This window comes from Micromys minutus (assembly GCF_963924665.1).
Source record: "Micromys minutus genome assembly, chromosome: 9".
NCBI classification, from domain to species: Eukaryota; Metazoa; Chordata; class Mammalia; order Rodentia; family Muridae; genus Micromys; species Micromys minutus.
This window is the reverse complement of record NC_137978.1, coordinates 49,215,784-49,243,084: the sequence shown is the minus strand read 5'-3', so window position 1 is coordinate 49,243,084 and position 27,301 is coordinate 49,215,784. Positions and strand designations below refer to the sequence as shown.

The window sequence follows — 27,301 nt, the reverse complement described above, 5'->3', positions numbered from 1 at the left end:
AGTCAGGGTCTTACATAGCTGCCCGACATGGGTGTAAACTCATGTCCTTTGGAGGAGCATCAGGAGCTCAGCCGCTGAGCCGGTTCTCCCGCCATTAATTTAATATTTTGAGACAGAGTCTCACTGTGTGTCTTAGGTTGGCCTCAGCCTTGCTGTTCTGCCACAGCCTCCTGCATGCTAGGAGTTAGAGGGATATGCTGTCCCTGCTGTTCCGAACAGTTTTTTCCTTTTTTCTTTTTTGCTGGGGCACATGGTGTCACCCTTAGCCCAGGCTGGACACTGCAGACCAGGCTGGCTTGGAACTGGCAACAGTTCTGCCTCAGCCTCTGAGCACAGAGATTACAATTGTGTCCTTTCTTTTCTTTTTTGAGATGGGGTCTCTTGTAGTGTTGCTGACCTTGAGCTCGGCCTCCACCTGAGCATGATCTTAATTCCTCCTGCTCCTGCCTAACCTCCCCAGTTCTCAGTTTACAGCTCCGTGCCGCTCTGCCCGCCTTACAGTTGTTTTTATCGGAGAATTTAGAAGAAAGAGAGGTTCCCAGGGGAAAAGGTGGCTATAATTTCTTCTGGAGAAATAAGACTTTGCCTGTGTCTCGGACTTTGGATAAGGAACATAAAAGTAAGCAGAGCCTTAATCTTCATCGTCCTCCTGCTCTGCTCAGATGGACTACGCGGGTTCAGATGAGACAGCTCAGGTTTGTTGTACAGATTGAACCCCCTCTTCCAGTCAGCATGTCCTCCCGGAGGGAACGGACGACTGGGCATTCTCAGCTGTTCCTTCCAGTAGCTTTTGATTAGCTACTTTGCATTCAGTATTTTAAGATTCAAGTTTTCTTATGTTTTAGCATTTGTGCAGCATTTATAAGCATTTGATGTGTTTTCTTACTGTAAAAAAGAAAAGAGGAAAAAAAAAACCTCTTCCCATTCTTACCTACCACTTTCCCAAGTGCTGTAGACTCTTCAGGCGAATAGACGTCTGATGCTGCTCACTGCCCTGCAGCAGGCTGGAGCTCTATCTCCCACCTTGAGGCTTTTCTCCACCCTGGTGGCTCTCCTCAAAGGCTCTGAAGTCCCTTGAGCCCTTTGTTACTCCCCTTCACCCCAGTCATTATTATGACAAATACAGGGTCTCACTTTCCCCAGTCAGTGTGACCACACTTTCTATCCATGGCCTCTGACAGCCCTGCCTGTCCTGGCTCCCGTCTGTGAGCTCTCTACCTGCGGCCAGATTTTCCATGTGGTGGATTCTCATGGCCTTAAATGGATGGAAACTGGGCTTTGGCCTCAGTGTCCCTATCCGTTCCTGTCACTCTGTTCTTCCACGGTGACCTGTTGTCCTGCGTTCCTGCATTGTTCACGCTGCTTCCTCTTCCTCGGATGAGCCCATCAGGATAAAGCACAGAATGCATGTGCTCTCTGAGTCTCAGTGAATTCTTTCTGATCACCTTCCACCTTCAGAGATTTCTGTTCACAGGTTAACTGTGTATAACATGTAGTGCACGTTCTTCCCCCGTTTACAGAGGAAAACTGAGAACCAGAGAGATGAAGTTAGTCTCTAGTATCACCAAATACTCAGTATGCTGCAGACCAGGCATTCCTTGTGAGGGACATTGAGTTCAATCTGAGCACGCAGGAGGCAGGCAGATCTCTGCGTTTGAGGCCAGCCTGGTCTATAGAGGAGTTCCAGGATAGCCAGGGCCACACAGAGAAACCCTGTCTTGAAAAACCCAAAAGGGAAAAAGAAGGCTCTTGATAAACATTTGTCAAACAAACGAATGAATTGTTTCTTCTTTGAGCGTAAAAAATCTGCCCTTTAATGTGGTTTCAGATGTCGTTGTGGCTTAGTCTTGTGCTCACCGAGCCACTTAGCAACTTCATTTTCCTTGATCTAGGAGATGTCTGTGGGCATCGCCTCTGAAGCAGGCCCCTGTCCTTTCACTGAGTTCTCGGCCGCCCCTAAGCACTTAGTGGTTTTGTACTGATATTATCTGTTTCTTCCACAAACTGTAAGATTCGGGAGATCAGGGCTGTTGGCTCCCCTTTCTTAGCCCCGTGTCTGTGCAGCATTTGGAGACTGCTTCGGAGGCGGAGGGGCTTCCAGGCCCAGGGCGTGTGTGTGTGTGTGTGTGTGTGTGTGTGTGTGTGTGTGTGTGTGTGTGTGATTTAGCCACTTGTGATCATGAATAACAGAAACTCTGCGTTCAGTGTGGCTTCACCAGGTAAGGAAACACATCTTGACAGAAAGGGTATGGCTTCGTGTGTGTGGCAGGCACATCAGGTACCAACTGCTTCCTTCTGACTCATTGATTTCCATCTCACGATACTATCAGATCTGTCACAGCATCACATCCAAGGGAGTTCCGCTTCTACAGTCTTTGGTGTGTGTGTGTGTGTGTTTGTGTGTGTGTGTGCGCGAGCACTCGTGCTTGAGTGAGAGTTTCTGAGAACTGAACCACCCCAGGGCTTTTGCATGCTAGGAAAATGTTTTATCACCGAGCTCTGTCCCAGCTCTCTTATGACAGAGAGAGAGAGGGAGGGAGGGAGGGAGGGAGGGAGAGAGAGAGAGAGAGAGGGAGGGAGAATATCTAAGTTATCTAGGCTGGCTTTGAAGTCTCAGTGTAGCTGAGTGTGATCCTGAGTTCCTGACTCTCCTGATCCCCCCCCCCCCCAGATCAGGTGTGTGGACTAAGCTCTGGAGTTAACAGGTGTGTGACACGTGCCTGGTGCCTGTTGTGCTGAGGACTAGACAGTCCCCAGCCGAAGCACACCCCAGCTCCTTAATTGAAGTTTTTGATTAAAATATGTCAGGAAGAAGTAATTTTTTCTGTGGCAATGGCCTGCAACACACTCTTTGCAACCCATAGGGGTCACTTGTTAAGTAATCAATAGAAAGCTAATAAGCAATACAGTATTTATAGCAGATGAAATCCCATGGGAAGAACACGATCTTCCTTGTGGACCACACAGCCCAGGATGGAAGGGGTGAGGTGTTGTGTTGCTGGGGCTCCTCAGGATCATAACAGGGAATAGTCTAAGGGAGGAGGCTCAGCTTTACAGACACGTGTGTGACTTGGGCCTTTTCTTAAAAAAAAAAAAAAAAGAATTATTAGCTACGTCTGGTAGCTGAATCAGAATTTGGTCATTTACCAAGGAGATAGATGTCTGAGGCATTGTCTCAGTGAAGGCGAGGCTTCTCTCCCTGCTTTGCCGAAGAGGACATTAGCACATTTTAGTTAACACACTAAGTTTGACTGCAGGTGACCTAGTGATTGGGGAGCACAGTACCACTGTATTTCAGTTCATTTTAAATGAAAGTGTAATGTGAGAAGACATTTTGTACAGTTTGAATTTCCTCCATCCCAGTGATTTAGACTAAAGCAAGGCATTGTCACAGTACTGCTTTCCGAAGGACTGCCAGCTGAGAGGTGGAGCCAGCAGCGAACTCCTTAGACCGAGACAAAAGCACCCTCCCCTCCCCTGATAAAAAGGTCCATCTGCCTCTATCGGGATTAAAGGAATGTACCACCAAGTCCAACTGCTCTTGAATGTCAATGTTTGGTTGTCTTTATGAGACTATAAACTGACTTGGATTAGTTAATTTTGAGCATGTTCTAGTTTAAGATCAGCTAGGATATCTTGTTATCCATCTGTCTGTCTGTCTGTCTGTCTGTCTATCTATCTATCTATCTATCTATCTATCTATCTATCTATCTATCTAACCATCTATCCATCCATCCATCCATCCATCCATCTATATCTGTAGAAAGGAGTTCACTATGTAGCCTTATCTGGCCTGGACTATATAGGCCATGTTGGGACTCAGAGATCCTCCTGCCTTTGCCTCCCTGAGTGCTGTGATGAGAGGCACGCACCGTCACTATGGGCCAACAAGAAGCATTCTTTTAAAAAGGGAGTTAGGGGAATACATGTTGTTATTTACCAACTAGCTATCAGTTACTGGTCTTCAAAGAGCTGGGTCCAAAGGAGAGTTTAACCTTGGAGCAGATGTCCTGAATCTGACCCGGAGCAGGATCTGGTACTTTGCATTTAAGTCTATCTCATTGAAGACTTTGTTCCTAGGTATCTGAGACTCCTGCTTGTCAGTACTTCTCAAACAGATCCCCTATCTCCAGAGCTTTCCCTGTCATTCTGGATTCCTACTTCATTCTCATGTATTTTGGGTAGAAAGGTTGGTTTTGCTGTAAAAGGTTTATGCCCATATTTCTAAATATTGGAAATGTATCCAATAATTATACTTGTCCCACACAAACTATACATACTGAAAAGTAAGAAAGGGCATACAAGGAGCAGCAGTCTCCCTGCCCCTTACTTTGGAGCTGCCTGTAGTGTGTGCATTAACTGTTGGTTTCCCATAACAGTCAGATGAGGTCTGTACAGTCCTTTGTAGAAGAGGCTAACAGCTCACTGAGGGCAGGGTCACTTGACTGCGGGGAATGGCGGCGTTTCCTGAGACTGTCTAGGTGAGTGTTCCTAGCTGGATTAATTCCAAGAGCTTGCTTTGCAAGAGCGGAGTTCATCTTCAGGGGTTAATGCTCTGTGTGCCTGCTTGGAGTTGCATCTAGCCCTGATTGGTTGTAATATGATTTCAGAAGGGGCCAGTCAGCTCCTCTCTGTGGCATAGACTTCAGGAACAAGGAAAGAAGAAACACCTGGAGTCTGCAGCCTTTTTAGTTGTTGTTCTTTTGGGATGGGGTCTCTGCTATGCAGCTCTGGCTGTCCTGAAACAAGTCTACAGTCTTTTCTTGTCTGTTTTATTTACAAAGACAGAACTTGGGAACAAAGTGATTTCCTCCGTGCCATCTCATGACCTTATTTATCAAATTATAGGACTGTGACATGGTACAGGCTGGCCATGGCCTGAGAGTTTGGATATCCTAAGTAAAGATTATTTTGGCTTCATTCCAATTGCTGTTCTCAGTTTTATTTATGTACTCATATGGAATAGTTTATTAATTTATTGTATGTCTGAGGTCATGATGTGTGTGTGTGTGTGTGTGTGTGTGTGTGTATGCCACATGCGTGTTTGTAGGTCAGAAGACAGCTTTGAGGAGTAGACTTTTCTCCATTTACCTTTTCATGGGCCCTGGGGATTGAACTCAGATCACCAAGCTTGTGCTGCAAGTGCCTTTACCTGCCTCAAAACAGCTCCACAGGCTCCTACATGCACTGCGTACATATAGACAAGCTAGTGCACACGCATAAGACATAAATAAAAATAAATTTACCGGGGAGGGTCACCAAATACCAAAACCAAAATACAAGGATGTACTGCCAGTCAGAGGCTTTAATATGGAAGATTCTTGGAGACTTTCCTCTTTGTTCTCTGAAAGACAAGGAGACTCCAGTAACTGAGTGCTTGAGTTGAAGAGTTTGTCAGGCTTTTCTCTCCCCCTCCTCCTCCTCTCATGGTTTCTCTGTGTAGCCCTGACTGTCCTAGAATTCACTATGTAGAGATCAGAGATCCGCCTGTCTCCTGAGCCCCACCCCACCATGTTTGTTCCTTTTATTTTTAATTTTTTGCACTGCTAGCGATCCAGTCTGGAAATAATGATGTCCAGGAGTCTCGATTGGGCTCGTTTTCTCTTCCAGTTAAAGAATGAAAAGGCAGGAAGATCCTAAAGAGCAGCAGGCAGCGGCAGAGAACCTCTGCACTGCAGACAGAATCAGACGTTAAGGGAAGGCAGATGTGAGGAGACAGACATGCATGCTGCAGACACAGGAAACCTCTGCAAGCCTCTGCTGAAAAGCCATCTCTTCTCTTGTCTGGGGGTTTTAAAGCCCTGAAGAACTTTCCGTCCCCCTACTTTGGGTCTGGTCAGTTTGAAGACAAGATGGCTGATTGGTCCAAAGACAAGACGACTGACTGGTCCACCACAGTTGTGTGACCTGTCCAGACCAGGCCTTGAAGTTGTTGAGCCAGTCTATCAGCAGGGGGCCTGCTTGTGGAAGACAAGGCTTTTGTTAGTCTCAGGAGATTGAGGAAGAAGCCTGCCATTTTGGAGATTAACCACCTGATACCTAGCAGTGACCCCCTCCTTGTCTGTCTGCCTAACTCCTAGTCTCTGACTAGGTTTGAACCTAGGATGACATGCATGCTAGACAAGTGCTTGGCCACCCAGCTCACACCATCATGCTTTATGTAGGAAGCATTTTAAACTCTAGAAACAGTCACTGAACTCCTGTCTTGTGCTGGGACCGTGGGTGCCCTGACCTGGCCAGTTCTGTACCTGTGTGTCCCTCAGCTTCCACACTTGCCAGTTTACTGACGATGGGTAATGGTCACCATCAGTCCAGATGTGACTTTGGTATTCTGCGTACCCTGCAGACCCAGTGGAACGGTAACAGCTGATGAGACCTTGAGAGCACATAGTGGTTTTAGCACGCTTAACAGAACTTGAAGGTAGGTGATAGGAGTTGGGGACATTCATTTACCAGGTCACTTTGTGACTGACTTGTAAATAAATCTCAATCAAAGCATCTGAGTGTTTATACAGGTCTTCCTTCCCTCCCTTCCTTTCCTTCCTCCCTCTCATTCCCTCCTTCTCTTTCCCTCCTCCCTCCCTCCCTCCCTCCTTCCTTTTCTCTTTAGTTATGGTTTTGACATGGGGATTTGGTTCCACAGAACTAGTTCTCAACTTTCGACCCTTTTGGGGCAACGTGCCAGATATACTGAATTTTGGATATTTACATCCTGATTCGTAACAGTAAAATTACAGTCAATGAGAAAACAATAAAATAATTTTATGGTTCGGGTCACCACACCATGGAACTGTCGCAGCATTAGGAAAGCTTGAAAAACCACTGCTCTATAGGTTCAAGAAGTGCTGGCCTCAAATTTGCTGTGTAGTTAGTTTGCTAGTATGAAACTCATCCCTTTTGCCTCAGCCTCCTGCATTCTGGGACTACAGGTGTGGACTCCACACCCACAAGGCATTTGATTTAGATCAGTAACATCTACAGTAAAGGTAAACAATATTTGGTAATACATTGTTCTGTATGTGCTCTAGGAAATGTGTGGAGGTAAAGAATTCAGTGGTAAGTAGGCGATTCTTCTCGTCCCAACTTCTTACTCTCCTCCCCTGCTCACTGTCGCCCCTCACCCCTAGTCCCGGGAAACAGATAAAGTTACTCAAGCCCCCTTTAGTTATTTTCAAATCTGACTAAAGACTGATTAAACTAGGTTTTCTAAGTGAGCAGTTTCCTAACCTTGACTTAGTAAAACATTAAAATATTCATGGTGTGTGTCACTGACCCTATTCTGCAACGCGGGAGCTTATCCAGTGGCTTCTCATTAAATGCCAGCATCGTGCAGTTGCAGAATTACTTCTGAATATGGCTAGTTATTCTCCCCTGTCCGGTCCTGAACTGGTGATCCCTTTGTCTCAGTCTACTGAGTGTTAGGAACACAGGCATATCCTATCAGATACCTGCTGGTAGTTCTCTTTTGGGGGATTTGGTGTTTGTTTTTGTTGTTTTTGAGACAGGATATTAGTATATATAGTCTTGGAAGTTATTGTGTAGACCAGGGTGGTCTTGAACTCACAGAGATCCACCTGCCTCTGAGTGCTGAGATTAAAGGTCTGCACCACTATGCCTGACTTTATGCATTCCGTTTTAAGTCTGCTTTTCTCCTTTGTTCAGATTGGATGGTTTTTACTCTTAGTTTGTAGGTTCTTTCCTTCTGCCTTCCATTTTACTTTTGAGGCTGTGTATTTCAGCTTCCTGTCACTATACCAGCTGAGAAGCTTTGTTTTGGTTTATGGTATTGAGGCTCACAGCTTTGGTATGGAATCTGGATGGTGGTGGCTGGTTCTTTACAGCAGAACAAATTGCTTATTTGGCTAAGAAGCAAAAGAGAAGAGGAAGATACTGAGGTCCCATAATCTTGTCAGTGGCATGCCCACAGTGACAAAGTTCCTTCTAGTCCCCATGTTGTAAACATCTGTAGTGCCTTCTTCCATTTGGGCCATAGGGACCAAGTCTTTAAAATTAAGGTAGGCGAGATACTACTACCAAAGTCACAGCAGAGTCCGTCTGTCTGTGGCCGCCTCTCCGCCTCGCCTCTCTTGGTCACTATAACTTGGGGTTGTGAAGTAGCTGGCGGTTCTTTGTCTTCTGTTTATATTGCTTTGCTGAGGCTTGCTGGGTTTCCATTTGTTGCAAGGAACTGATACTTGCTTGTCAAAGCCTTCTTATTTCAGCTCCTAGATATTTTGTCAGGTAATTTTCTTATCTGTCATCTTGCTTTGTAATGGAGTTATTGGTATCGAGGGCCTCTTCTGTTTAAGTCCTGGCAGGAAGTAGGGGAGAGGCGTTGGGAGCAGGGGCAGAAGTACAGCACTGTAGGCAGGGAAGGTAGAAGTCCAGGAGCCCATGGGGCCCCACTGACAACCACCATGGGGAGAGTTAGTGCTTTGACCCGACAGAGGCAAGCGCCCCTGACCTGCCACCCAGCTTACCAGTTCATGCCCCTTTCCTCTGGATCTCTGTCTAGAGTCCAGTTAGGTTCCTGCCCCCACCTCTGGATTCTCTGAAATTGGAGTTTTGGGGGATGTGAGACCCAACTGGTTTTGCATGTTTTCCTTGGATTATTTTACTTTACTATTTATTTATTATTATTCCGTGTGTGTGTGTGTGTGTGTGTGTGTGTGTGTGTGTGTGTGTGTGTGTGTGTGTTGAGCACTTGCCACAGTACACATATGGAGGTCAGTGGGCAGGTTTGTAGAGTAGATTTCCTTTATCATTATGTGGGTTTGGGGGATCAAATCCTGAAAGCTCTTTACCTGCCGAGCCATCTTGCTGGTACAGTCCTTTGGTTCCTAAAATAAAAGCATATAACTTTGAAATTTAAAAAATATTTTTAGGTGTATGAGTGCTCGCCTGCGTATGTTTGTACTTGGTGCTCATGGGTACTAGAAGACAGCCTCCTTCAGATCCCCTGAAACCGGAGATAGAGCTGAAGTCATAATAAAGCCGAAGAAGTAGACTTGCTTTAGAAAATAAATTTTTACACAACATTCAGAATTAGGACTTAGTGATTCATTCTGGCCATAAATTCTGAATATGTTTTGTTATTAATAAAAAATAGTTGTTTTTTTTTCAAATTAATGTTTGTTTATAACTGTTCTCTGATTACAGTGGTGTCTGGGGCCCGCTTTGGGCCTTTATTTTTTAAAGTTTTCTGTGACTCCCATTATCTTATTTAGTTCAGAAAGCTTTGGTGTCAGGTGTGGGTGGATCCCAGGGCCTTGTGAGCACTGTAGCACTGAGCTAGCCTACCTAGTGTTAGTGAGGGATTCAGGGACTTTCCTCATGTGGTGTTACTGGTGCACTTCTGAGTGTGCCAGGGTTATTTTAGGGAAACAGTACCTCCCTCAACCCCAAATGTAGATAACCAATTATTATAATAGTTTGTTTTAGGAAGTGACAGGCATTGTCTGGAAGGCAAGAAAAGAAACAGAGTATGTTTTTGTAGACTCAAATTTATTTAAAATGTTATGGTTTTAGATGCTTTTCCACCACATGTTGCTTAGGAAGTAGCAATGCAAATTGCCTTCTGCTCACAGACACTGGTATGGCTGTGTTTGCTACGTGTGTAAACGAACAGGCGGGCGCCCATATTTCTTATATCCCTTTTTGCTTTTGTAAGTCCAAACCCCAAAAGGATGCATTGTTCAGATGAAGCAGCCTGAGAAAGCAGCGCTCTTGGCCGCCACTGTGAATGGCCACCACCTCGACGGAGCCTGAGGTGATCAGAGTGAAGATGAGCTGTGTTTCTCCTGACACACGGGTGGGCTGGCTCAGCCTGGCCTCCAGCTTGCTCTGGAGGAGATGACTTTGAACTCTTGATCCTCCTGCCTCTCAGGTGCTGGGATTGCAGGTGTGTGGGGCCACACCCTACTCCTCCCCATCTCCCTTTGACAGAGGTAAAGATTTGTCTGGATTGTTCTTCAGAAGGCTCCTCCTCAGCCGTTGTCATTGCTGTGCTTAGGGCAGTTAGCTGCTTCATTTAATCAAGGAGGATTAGAACAACAGCCTCTACAAGTGTCTGACTATATTTTCTTGCTCTGTGAAATAATGTGGGTGTAGCTATTTATAATGTTGGTGTTTTTTTTTTTTTGGTTGGTTGGTTGATTGGTTTTTGTTAGACAGGGATTCTCTGTGTAGCCCTGGCTGTCCTGGAACTCACTGTAGACCGTGCTGACTTTGAACTCAGATTGTCTGCCTCCGCCTCCCGAGTGCTGGGATTAAAGTTGTGCACCATCACTGCCAGGCCCTACCACCTTTGATGATTGGCAGTTATTTAACTCTGTGAAGACAGACATGTATAAATTTCCTGGTTTTATGTTGCCTTATAAAAAATACTGTTTCCGGGCAGTGATGGTGCACACCTTTGATCTCTTCTCTTGGGCAAATAAGGCAATTTGACCGAACCCAGAGCAAGGACTAAACTGGAGGCCAGCTTACTCTACAGAGCAAGTTCCAGGACAGCCAGGACTACACAGAGAAACCCTGCGTTTAAAAAATAAAATAAAATAAAAAGATGAAGCAAGGAAAGAATACCGTCAGACCCATGACAGACCTTGCCTAAGTCAGGGATGCGTGTCTCCTTGGGTGTGGTGTGCTTCTCAACCAACATATTGGCCTGTATTGGTTCATTTTCTATTGCTGTGATAAAGGTCATGACCAAGGCAACTCATAGAAGGAAGGGCTCTAGAGGAATAAGAATTGTCATCATCACAGTGGGGCTGTGTGACAGCGGGCACCAGGCGGCAACCGCTGAGAGTTCACATCTCAAGCCATAAACAAACCATGACTTATAGCCCACCCACAGTGACATACTTCCTCCACCAAGGCCACGCCTCCTAATCATATCCAAACAGTGCCACAAACTGGGGTTCAAGTGTTCAAATACCAGAAACAATGGGGGACGTCTTCATCAAACCTTCACACATCTCTTAGCCAAATGTGACTTTTAAAGATAAGTAAAATGAAATTTTCACCTCACTGGTTCAATCCTCGTCTTAAGCAGTCAGCAGACCTCTGTTGCCGCTGGCGCCATGTTGGAAAGTTGCGAGAGACCAGCACACTGCGGCCTGCACTTGGCCCTCCTCACCTCTCCTAATATTGCTGCTGGAATTCGTAGCAGCTCTGCCGCTTGAGTGCCATCATTTTGACCGTCTTTACTGTTTGCTCTGTCTCCAGGCCGGCAGTGATGGCGAAAGCATAGGAAACTGCCCCTTTTCACAGAGGCTCTTCATGATCCTGTGGCTCAAAGGAGTCGTGTTCAGTGTCACCACCGTTGACCTGAAAAGGTAAGGCTTGGCCATGCTGTGGGGTTGGTTTGCGAGTGTGCAGTTTGTCTTCAGCTTGGATCCTTCCCTGCCCCGTGCTTTGATTGCACACGAAGGAAACAGAGGTTAGTCAGGTTCTCTGTTTAAGATTTAACTTGTGTAAACATTAGGGTCGATTTACAGTGTCACCTCCAAGTCCTAGTTTTTCTGTTGGCGCATTTGCTGCATGTGGTTGGGTCTCCCTTGGAGCCCATTAACCTTAAATCTCTGAGCAGCCCCCGAGGCCAAAGTTTAGTGTGGAAGCAGTGAAACTCTTGAGTTTCTTAGCAGAAAACACAAGCCACCAAGAGCTTTGCCTTCTGGCTGACACGTTCCTAGTCTCGTGCTGATTGTGAACGGTAGCATCTGGATCTTGGGGGAAGTGGGGTGGGAGGGGGTGGCTGTAGCTTGGAGGTAGAGCATTTTCCCAGCTAGCACATACAGAAATGGGGTCCAGTTGCAGCTCGAGGTGGGGAAGACAAGAATCGGAGTTTTAGAGCTGAATAATGTGGTCTGTTTCATTGAGCCTATGCGTCAGGGGATAGTATACTTTCTCTGCTGTTAAAGAACTTCTGGTGTAAAATAGGAGCAGTCCTGCTAGTTGAAGATGTGTCTCCAAAGGCCAGAGTAAGGGAGGCTAAGAATTCTGACAAGTAGGAAGCTCCCCCATCCTGCTTTTATTTTGTTTTGTTTTTTTGTTTTGTTCTTTTTAAAGCTCATTCCCATTGTCCCCAAAGACAGATCTCAATCACTGTCTAGCCAGCCTAGCTAAACTGACAAGACTCAGGTTGAGAGAGAGAGAGAGAGAGAGGAGAGAGAGAGAGAGAGCCATTTCTGGGACTGGAGAGTTGGACTCCAGGGGACCCAGGTTTAGTTCCTAGCATCTGTAACTCTAGTTCCAGGTGATCAGAAATCCTCTCCTGGCTTCTGGGGTGCACCAAACATGCAAATGGTACACAAATATACATGTAGGCAGCACGCGCATGCACACACACAAATGAAAATTTAATGAAATTGTACCAGTGAAACTGGCTGTGGAACAGTCATGTTTGCGCATGTAACATAATGTAAAAATGTTCCCTTTTTTGGGGTAGTGTGTATTGAACGCGGGGACTCGTGTGTACCTAGGTTAACACTGGGCCCGTCTCCGCAGCCCCATAGTGCTCCCGAGAGTGATACATGAATGTGGCCTTGTGTGCTGATTACTTCTTAGGCGTTTGAAGTTGTTAATAGCGTCTAGGGAAAGCCGTTGTCTGGCTGCTGGCTGACGGGGGCAGAACTGATGGCTGTTTTTCCTGACAGTTGTCCTAGAGCTGTTCCCACTTAGGTTAGCATTCCACGGGTCTCTCAGTGATTTTAGCATTTATTCTTTACCTTCCCCCCCCCCCCCCCAAGACAGGGTTTCTCTGTGTAGCCCTGGCTATCCTGGAACTCTCTCTGTAGCCTAAGATGGATCCAGGCAGAGAGAGTCTGCTTCTGTCCCCAAGTGCTGGGATTAAAGGCGTGCACTGACATCGCCTAGTTTCTTTTCTTACTTCTTTGGGAAAATGTCTATTTAAAAGTATATCTGTGGGCTGGAGAGATGGCTCAGCGGTTAAGAGCACTGACTGCTCTTCCAGAGTTCCCGAGTTCAATTCCCAGCAACCACATGGTGGCTCATGATCATCTGTAATGGGATCTGATGCCCTCTTCTGGTGTGTCTGAACACAACTATAGTGTATTCATAGACATAAAATAAATAAATTATTTTTAAAAAGCGTATTTGTTAGCTGGGTGTGGTGGTGCATCTTTGGGACACAGGCAGGAGCATTGTTGTGCACTCAAGGCTGGACTGAGCTATAAAGTGGAACTCTTTCAAGGGGGGGTATTTTTATTGAAAATAACCATGCAGTCTTTCAGGAACCCCTTTGGAGATAGTGTATGAATATAGGAAATGAACCTTTGGTATCCGTAAGAGTTAAAATGACTACAGGCTCCTGGGAAGACATTAGTCTGTTCATGGTGGACGGAGCTATTTTAAGGATGAAAGAAGTCATGTAGTAGTCCTCCTATTACTTTTATTTTCCTACATATATTCAAAAAGAAAGTTTCTTAGCATAACTCCTAAAAATAGACCATACACCAGACACACACACCCTTAGTCTGTCTAAACTCCGTGGCAGCTTCCTATTCAGTGTTGGCTTGGAACAAATGAGCTGAGTGCCGAGCTTCGCAGAGCTCTCTCTGACCAGCTGAGTACAGTGCCTGATTGTCTAACACCAGGAATACTGAGTCTGCGGGGAAGTGGAGCGAGTGCAGCAGGGCCGCTTCACATTCGCCTACGCGTCCCACACAGGCTCTCCGAGGCACTATTGCTGCAAGCTATGGACACGTGGGACTGGCGTATTTGAGAGGATTGTACTCCATATAAGTAACAGTTGGGAAATAGGTATTTGGGGATCTTATAGCCAGAAAATACCAAGGATGTACACTTTTTAGGGCTATGTATCAAAGCAATAGCAGACAACACCTAAAGTTAAGGGTGGGGATTGTTTTCTGGTTTTCTCTAGAAGCCTTAGGTCTCCAGTGCATCTACAATAGATTTTGTGTCCTAGAGACAAGGTTTGCAATATGCCCAGGTGGCAATCCTCCTGTCCTGCTCCCTCCCCAGGTACAGCTACTACAGGTGTTTGATACCACACTCAGCCTAAACTTTCAGGGGGTAAAACCAAGAAGCTCAAGGCCCGGGTCCTCCCCCATCCCCCCAGGCCACATTGCCTTTAGGCATGGTCTGTGGTCTTCGTGTCTTCAGACCTTTCCCAGGAGCTTATGGAGTTTTGAACATTTTAAAAAGAAAGTAACCCAAGAGAGTGAGCGCTGGCTCAGAAAACAACGTGTAATAAAGTTGTCATTAAAGAGTGAAGTGCTCCATGGCATGAAGTACCTTCCATAATATACACGTTTTAAGGCTTTGTGACTCTTTTTAGAAATTTTCTGTGGGAGAGAAAAATACCTGCTGGGCTTATTTTTCTGCATATCTTGGAAATTGCCCACTTTTGCAGTGAAAGTTCTGATCCCAGAGCATGCCAGGGCAGAGTGACGGCCCCCCCCCCAGAGCTTCTGAGAAGCCCACTCTGCCCCCGGAAGCAGTGATTGTTAGCTTTCATCCTAAGAGCAGGCGGGTTGGCTCAGGCACCGTGGTGCGCCTTCTGAGTCTCGGTTGGTGTTAATGACTGTGCTGGCCTGTGTGCGCCCTCTGTGAGCCTTCCAGCACTCCCATCGCTGGCTTCCAGTGCAGCCATAATGCTTTGGTGGGAGTTGTTTCCAAGGCTGTTTGTCTTTCAGGATGAAGTTGTATTAAAGGCATTTAGATAGAATGGCATCTGGGCTGCAAAAGGAATCTCAATTTCACAGTTGCCATCTGAACAAAAGCTGTAGGTAAACAAGTATTAGAACTGGGAGACATTGTCACATGTCATTGTGTGTGGGAAGAAGAAGGGTGACTTGGGAGAAAGGAATAAGGCCTGGCTCTGCTCAGAGAGCCTGGCCATAAGCTCCTCCCAAGACTTGGGGGGAGCATCCTCATCTTCCTAAGTTGTTCATGCAAGATAAAACAAAGAGGAGGCCAGCCTTCAGTACCAGCTGTGTGCATGGACTTTTGTTCCAGTGCTCAGGGTACTTTTGCCTATGTTCAGACCATTTTTAACCTCTTATGAATAGTTTATTGGTTTATAGAGCTTGTGTGGCTGACTGGCTCATGGCAGTAACTAGGGTCTTAACTCCAGTTCCAGGAGATCTGACACCTCTCACAGACATACAGGCAGACAAAACACCAGTGTACATAAAATAAAAATAAATGTTATTTAAAATAAAAGATTAGGGGGCTGGAGAGATGGCTCAGTGGTTAAGAGCACTGACTGCTCTTCCAGAGGTCCTGAGTTCAAATCCCAGCGACCACATGATGGCTCACAGCCATCTATCTGTATTGAGATCTGGTCCCCTCTTATGGTGTGCAGGCATACACATAGGAAGAACACTATATATATAATAAATCCTTTAAAAAATTAGTGATCTGTGGAGAGACAATCGGGACTTGCTAAGAATGCTATTCTCTATGCAGTTGATGACCTCCCTCTGGTTTTGGGAAGTGCAAGAAATGATAACTTGGAGAAGTTAATTTTGTCTGTCTGTCTGTCTGGTGTGTGCATGTGTGTGCAGCCAGAAGGGAATGTTGGGTGTCCTGCTGTATCATTCTTCTTAACCCGTTGAGAACAGGCTCTCTTATGTGTGTGGGTGTTTTGCCTGCACATATGTCTGTGCACCACTTGCATGTCTGGCGCCCACAGAGGCTAGAGGAGGGCATTGGATCCCTTAGATTGGAAGTTACAGATGGTTTGTGGGCTACTATGTGGGTGCTGGGAATCAAGCCTGGGCCTTTAGGGAGGGCAGTTCTCTTAATTAATCTCTGAACCATCACATGTGGCCACCCACTTCGCTTGAGTCCTGAGGACCTGGACTTTGGTCCTCTTGCTTGGCCAGCATCTACACGGAGCCATCTCACAGCCTCAACACTGGGTTTTAATAATCATAAAAGACAGTCATGTCTGCCATACCAGTGAATCAGATATTTTCTATGCGCTCTCCTTTGAGAGAATAATGCTGGGAAATGTACAGTTCTATTCTTTGTTGTCCATGAAAAAATCTTACTTGCACTGTCATAATGATTTCCTTCTCCATATGTAGGCATATTATTTGTAATTTTGTGGCAGGAATCAGACTCACAGTCTAGTTACTATAGTAACAAAATTGTTAGGGAAGATTATTGTGATAGTTTAAACTTCAGTGTAGTTTCTTAATAGTTGGAAACAGCAACAGAGCAGCCACGCATGAAACTGATATTGCTAACCAAGCCTTTTAAAAGGAGTTAGAAACTCGAGCAAAATCTCATTTTTAAATAGACCCAAAGATGTTTTCAGTTTTATCATGTCTCCAGCTGGGCATGGTGGTGCATGCCTGCAATCCCAGGATTATAATATAGAGCAAGAATCTTGAGTGCCAGGCCAGCCTGGGGCGTACATGAGACCCTGTCCCAAAACATCAGCTGCAACATCAGCAACCCATCTGTCAACAACACCCCCACCACCCCCAACCCCAGCGTATGTGTGTCTTTCTCGTCCTATTTTCTTTTTCTTTTTTTTAAAAAAAGATTTATTTATTTATTATATATAGGTACACTGTAGCTGTCTTCAGACACATCTGAAGAGGGCATCAGATCTCATCAGGGCATCAGATCCCATTATAGATGGTTGTGAGCCACCATGTGGTTGCTGGGATTTGAACTCTGGACCTCTGGAAGAGCAGTCAGTGCCCTTAACCATCTCTTCAGCCCCCCCCCCCCACACACACACTTTCTAAAGTAAGCTGAGAAAGGAGTGGCTTATTCCGGGTACATCTTCAGTAACAAATGCGAATGACGCATGCAGAGTAAATGTAACGGAACAGGGTGGCCTTCTAGAGAAATTGCTGGTTTCCTGTGGCTGGTCAGTCATTCACGAAGGCAACTTTGTCTTCCTTCCCGAGGCTTACTTAAGTTGCTGAGACTCTGACGAGCTCTGCAGTTAATCTCAAGACAGTTTTACAACAGTCTGAGCTAGATAGTACGTGTCTATCCTTCCGTCTGTCCTTCTGTTTTCTTCCCCCGGCCCTTTCCCCTAGAATTTTGCTACTGCATGTTTTTGTTGGTTTTTTTCTCCAAGAGAATGTCAGAGATAGTAAATCCTGAGGCTGCTAAGAGTGAATTAGAAAAATGATTAGTGAATATTTTTCTTTTCTTTAATTTTTTCTTAAAATATATCTTTTTAAAAACATATTTATTTTATGTATGTGAGTACACTGTATCTGTCTTCAGACACACCAGGAGAGGGCATCAGATCCCATTACAGATGGTTGTGAGCCACCATGTGGGAACTGAACTCAGGACAACAGTCAGTGCTCTTAACTACTGAGCCATCTCTTCAGACCAAAATGTCTGTTTTTTTTAAAGACATTTTTATCTTTAAATTATGTATATATGTGGAGGCCAGAAGGGAGCATCGGGTCCCCTGAGCTGCCCACTGTAGGTGCTGGGAACTGAACTCAGATCCTCTGCGAGTAGCGTGTACTAACCCGAACTATCTGTCCAGCCCCATAATGAATGTTTTTCTAACCCTCTTACCAATACAGATTCTGCTTATACATTGTGTTATTAAAACATGTTCTGCAGCCTCTCAAGTGACATTTCACTTTTAAAAACGTTGCTTTCCAGAGGTAGAAGGATTTTTGTGAATTTGAGGCCAGCCTGATCTACAGAACTAGTTCTAGGACAGCCAGGGTTACGCAGAGAAACCCTGTCTTGAAATAACAAAACAAACAAAACTGTCGCTTCATAAATTGATCTTGAAGGAGACAAAAAAGAGCTGATTGTTTTATATGTAGCAAAAATCAGTGAAATCCTGTAGCCACTGTAACTGGGCAGGAGGAGCCCGGGGATGCTCACAGGTGACTATTAGTCAGAAGACTGCAGTGTAGTCCTTATAATTAGCAAGGAGCGACCGACAGAGTATCCTGAAACAACTCGTCCCTGCTGGCCACCTTTGTGAGGCTGCGCTTTTGGTTTTTTTGTTTGTTTGTTTTTGATTGTTTATATGTCAAGTATCCTCTTGGTATGTGTATATAATATAGTAAATATAATGGTATGCTTTGAATATTGGTACCTTTGAAACAACTTCAGACACACTCAGTTCGTTCTCCATTTCAGAGCCAGGTGACCCACGGAGCCAGCGTCTGCCAAGCACCTGGAACTCAGCCACCCAGCCTCACACCTTCCCCTTGTTGCTAGTGGGATGAATTAAATTTTAATTGAAATTAAGCCACTTAAGCTACTTAACAATATTAGCTCCAACTGGGCTTCCTTTTTTTTGTTTTCTGGCTTGTTCTTTTCCACGTTTCTCTCTCTCTCTCTCTCTCTCTCTCCCTCCTGTTTTGTTTTTCATCTAGAAACAAAATGGGGAAGAACAGAATAATGTGGTTTGGTTAGGAGCCGGCTAGAGTAAGCCATGGCTACAGTCCTCTGCTCTGGAGTCTGCACAGCATGGGCAGTATTTCAAGACTGGAGCCCAACTTTTGTCATCTAGGGAACCGTGAAGAAGCCTAAGTGAACTGTGGGACGGTGATGGAGGCCTTTTAGGAAACAAACTGATGTTCTAGAATGTTCAGCCGTTCCTTGGTTCCATTGCCCAAGCTGCAGTCACTCACTGGAAAACATCTATCTGTAAAGGGAGCTTTTGTGGGTCACGTGGAACACTGAGGTCCTTAATATGCTCATGGAAAAGCCACCTCCCTGCCTGGCACTCCTGTTTGGTTGCTGCTGTTTACCCATTCAGTGGTGATAATGTTGTCCCCAAGTCTCTCACTGGGAATGAAGGACCTTCATTGCAACAGCTAATCCTTGAAAGCAGCTTTGTGACCTTTGTGGTTTTCACAATCTGTACAGCTTTCAAGCAGAAAGTAGACTAATTGCTAGTCATTAATATTAATGGAAGTTGCTAATCATAAGTATGCCTGGCTTCGTGTATCATTGTTGAATAAATCCTAAATGAATCATCCAAACCCTTAACTCTTAAAGTTAAAACCGAAGCAAGCTACCTTCCCATGTTCTGCTTTGTTAACAGGACAGGGAAGCTCTAGTGACTCCACTTGCATCCCTTTGCTTGGCCTGTTTGGATTTCTGTATGTGTGGTGGTAAAATCCGGTCCTGGAGAAGCTGTTGCTCACTTGGCTGGTGGCGTCAATGAAGCCGTGCAGCTGGGAGCTGTAACCTGCGCTCCCTTCAGGCTTCACCTGCTTCCTTCCTCTGAGAAACAGGTTTCTGGAAACATGTTTTTCTGTGGAGCTTAAAAGCTGCTGAACTTAATGGTGGAATTAAAGCCATTGACTTTGGTCCCCTCCATGGCACGGAGCCTTTTCTTCCCTTTTATCCAACATAACCCATTCATAAAATAATATTTATAAAAAGATAGGCCTTGTGTTTTTACCTTCCATTTAGGCATATAACTTGCAGTGTGTTATAAAAGTATTGTTAAAGCTATGCTTTATGATTTTGAGGGGGCTTGAGAAAATTGTTTTCTAGGTGGGCAAAATTTACAGGCAGCCAGATTACTTTCTGACTCACTGGCATCACTCCATGTGTACTTGTGTGTGTGTGTGTGTGCGTGTGTGTGTGTGTGTGTGTGTGTGTGTGTGTGTGCGTGCGTGTGCTTGTGTGTGATCACTTGTGCGTGTGGTTCCTGAGCTAAAGCTTTGTGCGTTCAGGGAGATGTTCTAACACTGAGCTTCAGCCACGGCCCCTCTTTGTGTGGTTTGCATTTTGATGAGATGCTATTTTACTATTGTCTGCTTCTTTCTGTTTGCTTAACCTTTTGAACTTGGAACTGAAGATTTGAAAATGTGTAAACCCTGAACTGTTAGGAGTTTCTGGAGCCTGTACAAGGAGTTGAGACGGAAGTAGATTATAATGGAAGCAGTGTGAGTCTGAGGCCATTAGGGTGGTTACAGAGGTCACAGTGATGGAAGATACCAGATTTCAGGGTGATGACCAAGAGGACACTTTCCCCTTCTCAAATGAGGTGAAGTGGAAGAATTCTGACCTAAGTTACTTTGAAAAGCAGCTATAAGAGTCTTACATTGTCACTACTAAGTTCAAGTGGATCTGGACCCTCCATGCTGTGCTGAGAACTTCTCGGCAGACTAAAGATGCCCAGGGAAAGACCGAGATGAAAACCAAACCAGACTTTAAAGCGGTTCTCTGCAGCTGAGATTCCTGTGCATGTCCCTGTCATAAAGAAGAGCCAGACATTAGTGACGGGGTAGAGAGAGGGAGGACTCTGAGCGGGAGCGTTTGAACTAATCAGTGACCAAGTCTTATTTTTGTTTGTTTTGAAACTGGGTCTTTATATAGATTAGGCTGGTCTTGAACTCAACCTGTCTGTGCCTCCCAGTGCTGGGATTAAAGACGCTAGCACAAAGCTAATTTTTATATCTTTGATTAAAATGTAGTCAAAGAAAGAGGTACTTTTTTTTTTCTAATCTAAATTAAAAGATGGTGCCAGAGAGAAGGGATGGATGGTTGGATGGATGGATGGATGGTTGGATGGATGGATGGATGGATGGATGGATGGATGGATGGATGGTTGGATGGATGGATGGATAGATGGATGGATAGATGAGACCTAGGCAAATGAATATTGCAGGACTAATCATAGGGTCTATTCTTTTGGAAATCCTTTTTATTGTCAAAGTAATTCTCTCCATTGTGATATACTTAAAGATATTTTGAATTCAAATTCTTTGCATCTGTGGTCAGGAAGGAAGGAAGAGGGCAGGCAGGCCGACTAATTTAAGAATGTGGGCTGTCAAGGTAGGGTAGGAAGCTCTCTGACGGTATGTTGTTAGCTGCTTTTTTTTTAAAAGTTAGTATTTACTTTTTTAATTATTAAAAACTTCAAAGATTAGAATAGAATTAGCCAGCTACTATAGGTAGCCCATACCTGTAACCCTGGGGTATCTGATCTCCTGGAACTGGAGTTACACACAGTTGTGAGCCACCATGTGGTTGCTGGGAATTGAACTCAGGACCTCTGGAAGAGCAGTCAGTGCTCTCAACCGCTGAGCCATCTCTCCAGCCCCTATTTTTGTTATTTTAAATGAAGTACATGTGTATTTGTGTGTGGATGCACGCACATGAGTGCAGGTAGCCTAGGTAGAGGCATCAGATCCTTGGAGCTGGAGTTACAGGTGGTTGTGAGCCACCCCAGTTGGGTGCTAGGAACTGAACCCGGGTCCTCTGGAAGAGCACAGTGTGTTCTCTTAACCTCCGAGCCATCTTTCTAGCCTAGATGAATTTAAAACCATGGACCGCAAAGCACAAGGGTTGTAGATTATTTTGTTTATTATCGGCTTAAAAAAAAATAAGTGACAGGGTCTCAAAAGGCCCCGGTCAGGATTGAGTTAAACCATCTTTCTCAGGTTTTTGTGGTATCTTCAACTTTTCCTAGTAGGATAACGTCCTCCTTGCTGCATTTTGCATTTCTTTTTTTTTTTTTTTTAAGAATTATTTATTTTATGTAGATGTGTGCACTGTAGCTGTCTTCAGACACAGCAGAAGATAAAGCATCACATCCTATTACAGGTGGTTGTGAGCCACCTTGTGGTTGCTGGGATTTGAACTCAGGGCCTCTGGAATGTCATCCATTACTCTTAACTGCCGATCCATCTCTCCAGCCCCTTGAATTTCGTTAATATTTGTATATTTGCATTTTCTGGGTGCTCATTTGCTCTGCCTGTCTCTCATCTCACAATTGCTTTTGAGACAGTCCTGCTTTCACAGGCTCTGTCTCTGTTCTTTGAGTGTTACCCAGACAGGCCAGAAACAGAACCTGTGGTGCTCCTGCCTCAGCTTCTTGAGTGCTGGGATTACAGGTGTGCCGCCACCCCGGGGTGCCTCTTGCCAATTACTCTTCTTTTTAGATTTTATTTTCATTTTACATGAATGGGTGTTTTGTCTGTGTGTTTGTCTGTGCAAAGGCCACAAGGGGACATCAGATCCTCTTGGACTGGAGTTACAGCTGGTTCTTAGCCACTGTGTGGGTACTAAAATTCAAACTCGGGTCTTCTAGAAGAGCAGCCAGTGCTCCTAACGACGGAGACTTTCTCCAGCCTCTCCTCCCTCTTGTGTAATTCTTTGGGCCTGTATCTACTTAATCTGTGTTTTGAGACACAATCTCTGTACCCTTGACTGGCTTTGAGCTAACTAGGTAGACCAGGCTAGCCTCAAACCAAGATCTACTGAGAGTTAAAGTGTATGTTGTTATCATTCCTGGCTTTACTTAATCTTTGGATGATTTGATTTGAACAAGTCCTTACAAAAGCGTATGTTTTTCTTACGTATCCATGAATATTTTACCCATTTTGAATTCCTTCTTACTTCATTCATACCATCTTCTATGTATTGGGAGACTAGAGAGTCTTCCAGGCGTCTCTCCCCTTGTTGGTCTGTCTGCAGTGGAGACAGGAAAGGGACTGGATTTCTTGCCATTGAGAACTGTGGGAGCTTGTTCTGTTTTATACCCACCCCAAACAAAGCAAAACAAAAGGAAATTGAAAAGAATGCTGGCCTGGAGACCTTTGGCTCCTCTGTGCCTTTCGGAGGTTGGAAGTGTTTGGCTTGAAGCTGTAGGCTGAACTCCTAAGTCTTTTTACCACTGTGTTAAGCTGCCAGGCTGAGTTTGGTATTCAAATAAAGGACTGTTTTTTTTTAATCTCTAAAAAACATATTTACTCCTTTATTTTTAAGTGTGTGTGTGTGTGTGTGTGTGTGTGTGTGTGATCCTCTGTGTCTTACAGGTGGCTATGAGTTGCCCTTTGTGGGTGTTGGGAGCTAAACTTGGGTCTTCTGAAAGCCACACACGTTCTTAACCTCTGAGTCTTCTTTCCAAGCCCAAGGAGGAAGGATTTTTTTTTTCTTTTGGCTGATAAATTAGTAACTCTCGATTGTCTTACAACACATTTTGTGCTGTGTGTGTGGTTGCTAATTATCGGAGTACCGTGCAGCTCCTACACGGGAGCAGACACTGGGCCTTGCTCATTCTTACAGACTTTAAGAGTTAGACCCACTGAGACCTTGCTGCTGCCTTTTAGAGTGAATAGTGATCTCATCTTGACCACTGTTTTGCCTAACAGGAAGCCTGCAGATCTGCAGAACTTGGCTCCTGGGACCCACCCACCATTTATAACCTTCAACAGCGAAGTCAAAACGGATGTAAATAAGATTGAGGAGTTTCTTGAAGAAGTCTTATGCCCACCCAAGTGAGTATCTGAATGTACGGGGACAGTGCCACACTTTGAAGCTTTGGCTTACCTGTCTCTGGATACTTTTCCTGAGGGTCTTTAAAATCTCACAGCATTGATTGGAATAACCAGGACACACTTGTAAGATTAGTGCTTAATCGTTGTCAGAATGGGCTTTCTGCTTAGCCATACTAAGAAAGGCCGGGATCCAGCTAATCCCGCTACTGGTGAGCAAGACAGGTTTCCAGTTGGGAAGTCTGGACGGGCTGAGGTATACCAGCACTCCGATTTGCTCTTGATCAGCCTTGAAGGGAGCTTTCTGAAGCAGCTGCCTGGGATTCCAAATGTCCAAGTTCCATGCACTGTAATGGTAATTAAAGCTGCAGATAGGTTTGTGTTCATTCCACTTGAAATTTTTTAAAGCATTTTTAGTTCTCTTTTAGGCTTTTCCATCTTAATTAACTTTAAAATATATTTTTTATTAAAGAAGTATTTATTTGTGCGTTTTATGTATTTGAGTGTTTTGTTTTCATGTATGCCTGCACACCAGATGGCCTCAGATTCCATTATAGACAGATGGGAGCCAACATGTAGTTTCTGGGAGTTGAACTCAGTACCCCTGGAAGAGCAGCCAGTGCTCTTAACTCCAAAAATGTGGGTGTTTTTTTCCTGACCCACCCTTTCTTGCCAATTGCTTTTACTTTTTGCTCTTCATGTCCAGACAAGTTTCCCAGAGATGGGATTACTGGGTCAGATGGTTCCAAAAGTAGTTGCTCAGTACCCCTCCATCTCTCCAGTAACCCCTCCAGCACCCACTCAGACAGCAGACCTGCATGGATCAGGAGATCAGGAACTGAGGCTTGGCTCCTGCTCTGTAAAAAGCACAGCAGTAGCTGGGCAGTGGTTAGTGCAGGCCCTTAATCCCAGCATTCAGGAGGCAGGGTCAAAGTGGCTTTCTTTAAGACCAGTCTGGTCTATATAGTACATTCTAGGCCAGCCAGGGAGATGTGTCTCATGAAACAAAGTGAGAGCACAGTCAGATTCAAGTGGAGAGACAGAAGTAGCTGGAGGAGATGTTTGTTTAGCGAGGAGACAGCGCTGACACTGAGTTTTACTTACTGTTTTTAAACCGTGTGGTGAGCTGCAGCAGGTGGGCCGGCTTCTAGGGCAGAGATTTGCCTTGACTAAATGGTATCTCTTTGAGGACCTCACAAAGGAAGGATGCTGTCCGTAAATTAGCCCATTACACACAGTGGGCTGTGTGAAATATAAAGAGAACTGCCCTGGGTTAGCAATTTTGTGCTAAACCTGAAACTGCATTCTCTTAATCCTGTTCTAACAACGCCAAAAGCCCACCAACCGGTCTTGTCCTTCTTTCTTTGTAAGGATCGCAAGTTTCTCTTGCCACTGCTTTCCAGTAATCCTGCAAAGTGTCTGCAGAACAACACATAAACTGTCCTGATTCTGTCTCCGAGGCCAGTGACACAATACATGGCAGCCAAGGTCTCTGCCCAGCAGACAGGCTTTATGCACCTGACCAACTTGTGTCTGAACTGGGACTGTCTGAGGGCCTCATGGTCCCTTTGCAACTATATTGCATTTGTTTTGAAAATCAGTGTGAGGCAGTGGTGGTGTGTCCACTTCAGAACAGAAAGAATAGAGCTGAACAGAACAGAACATGCTGGTTTCTTGGTGCCCCACGTATTGAATTGGACCTGGAAATAAGCATTTTCACTCTCCCTTCTCCTTTTTATTGTTTATTTATGTGTTTATGACCCAGGGCCTCTCTGCTGCCTTGGCTGGCCATGCTGGCCTTGGACTCAGAGATCCACCTGCCTCTGCAATTCAAGGAATGTGCCTGCACACCCTGTCTCTCTCCATCTAGCTTCCCCCTCCCCCCTCCATCTCTATTTTATTTGGACAGGTTCATAAAGCTGCTATAACTGGAGATGGTTTTTCCTTTCATTTTATACACAAGCATCTTTCTGATTCAGTGTTCATGTTGTGCCGAGTTCTTTCCAGGGATATTTTCTTTATTTATTTGTAGCCTGAAGACTTTGAGTAAAGTTTTTTATTTTTTTTTTAATTATTTATTTATGCATGTGTGTGAGCACACTGTCACTGTCTTCAGACACACCAGAAGAGGGCATCAGATCCCATGACAGATGGTTGTGAGCCACCATGTGGTTGCCGGGATTTGAACTCAGGACCTCTGGAAGAACAGTCAGTGCTCTTAACCGCTGAGCCATCTCTCCAGCCCATTGAGTAAAGTTTTATGTAGACAGGCTTGCAACTTTTTATTGTTGTTCATCTTTGTCTCTCCTACTCCTCCTTAAAAAAACAACAAACAAACAAACAAACAAAAAAAAACCCAGGGTAGCCTCAGTTGGCCTCAAGCTTGCTTATATAGCTGTGGCTCACTCCAGGCCTATCAGTACTTCCTATAAAGTAAGGGGAGTGGGGGGTTGGGGGAACGCAGCAGAGCAGCACTAGCAAGTAGACCAGCAGCTTGTGCAGAGGCTGGGTCGGAGCGGTGAGCAGTGTAAGGCCACCCACAGGCTAGACACAGCTTTCTGGGAGAAACTAGTGTGAGGTGTGACTTGAAGTTTTTAAAGTTTGATTTAATGTATCTGTGAGTGTGTGCTTGGATGTGTATTTGTGCACCTGTGTGTGTGTGTGTGTGTGTGTGTGTGTGTGTGTGTGTGTGTGTGTGTGTGTGCAGGAGCCTCTGGAGGTTACAAGAAGGTGTCAGTTCCCCTGGCACTGGAGTTACAGGTGGCTTTGGGCCTCCACACATGGGTGCTAGGAACTGTCACCATGTCCTTGTGTAAGAGCAGCAAGTGCTCTTAATTACTTACTAGCCATCTCTCAGTCCCCAGACCTGAGGTTTTAGTGGAAATGTGCTTTGTACTAGAGGTGATAGGACAAGCTAGAAGGGACAGGCATCTGTGCGTAACCTCGGAGGTGGGTGCCGTGTGGGATGAACGGTCCTCCAGCCTCACGAGTACAGGGGTCACAGTGTACACTGTCATCCCTGGTGGGAGTAGTTTGGCACAGTGGGCTTGAGAAAGGCTGAAGCTGCAAGAGGGTTGTTTTCAGAGTTAGGGAAATCCGAGTGGTGTGTGTGAGTGCTACAGTTAGGAAGAGTGTGTGAGCACATATGTGAATCACAGTTAGGAGGAGTGTTTGCGCACATATGTGAATCACAGGAAGAGTATGCAAGCACATATGTGAATCACAGGAAGAGTGTGTGAGCACATATGTGAATCACAGGAAGAGTGTGTGAGCACATATGTGAATCACAGGAAGAGTGTGTGAGCACATATGTGAATCACAGGAAGAGTGTGTGAGCACATATGTGAATCACAGTTAGGAGGAGTGTTTGCGCACATATGTGAATCAGGTAAACTTACTCCATTGTCCGTTCATTAAGGCACCTGGTGTAATTGATGTTGAAGAGAGAAGTTTCTAGGGTTAAGGCCTGAAGAATTGGAGACTAGGTGGACTTATTAGAAAGCCTGTTTGAGTTTTTTAGAAGCTAACCCTTTTCTGAAATCCAGATGGCAAGCAGAAGTGTAAATAAACTGCTCTGATTCCAGCACCCCAAAGGCTGGAGGGGTCGAGTTTGAAATCAGCTTGGAATATATATATATATCCTTGTGTATGTGTGCGTGACCGTGTGTGTGTGTGTGTGTGTGTGTGTGTGTGTGTGTGTGTCCATCCATCCGTCTGTCTTTGTTTCACAACACAGAATAAAAGACTGTCTTGCATTGTAATACAGTTTAATTTTGCTTCACTTCCGGAATAAGTTGAACTAAGCAGTTTGGTGTGAGATTTTACCTCTCAGTGCATTTTCCAGAGCCTTGCAGCTGCTTACGATTCTGTGACATGGCTCAGGGTCTGACTCTGAGGTGAAGCAAGCTCTGCGGAAGGCAGGAGGAGCAGCTGAGCCTTTCCCAGAGACGGTCCACTCTCGGGAAGAGGCACACTGAGTGTGCGTGGTTGACATTTAAAAGCTGCAGTGTGTGTGAGTGGGCACACCTCTTTGAAGCTGGTGCGTGCTGTCTTTCTTAAGTTGGAGACTT

The 27,301-nt window shown here is 45.1% G+C and overlaps 1 protein-coding gene across 1 annotated transcript in view; it reads left to right on the top strand.

The window, feature by feature from the left end:
- The window catches only part of CLIC4 (chloride intracellular channel 4), a 57,986-nt gene that overhangs the window by 19,130 nt on the left and 11,555 nt on the right, over positions 1-27,301 (top strand). The window contains exons 2-3 of the mRNA XM_080921495.1: positions 11,227-11,336; positions 23,109-23,234. Coding sequence (XP_080777621.1) covers positions 11,227-11,336; positions 23,109-23,234 — 236 coding nt within the window. The remainder of the gene's footprint in view (positions 1-11,226; positions 11,337-23,108; positions 23,235-27,301) is intronic.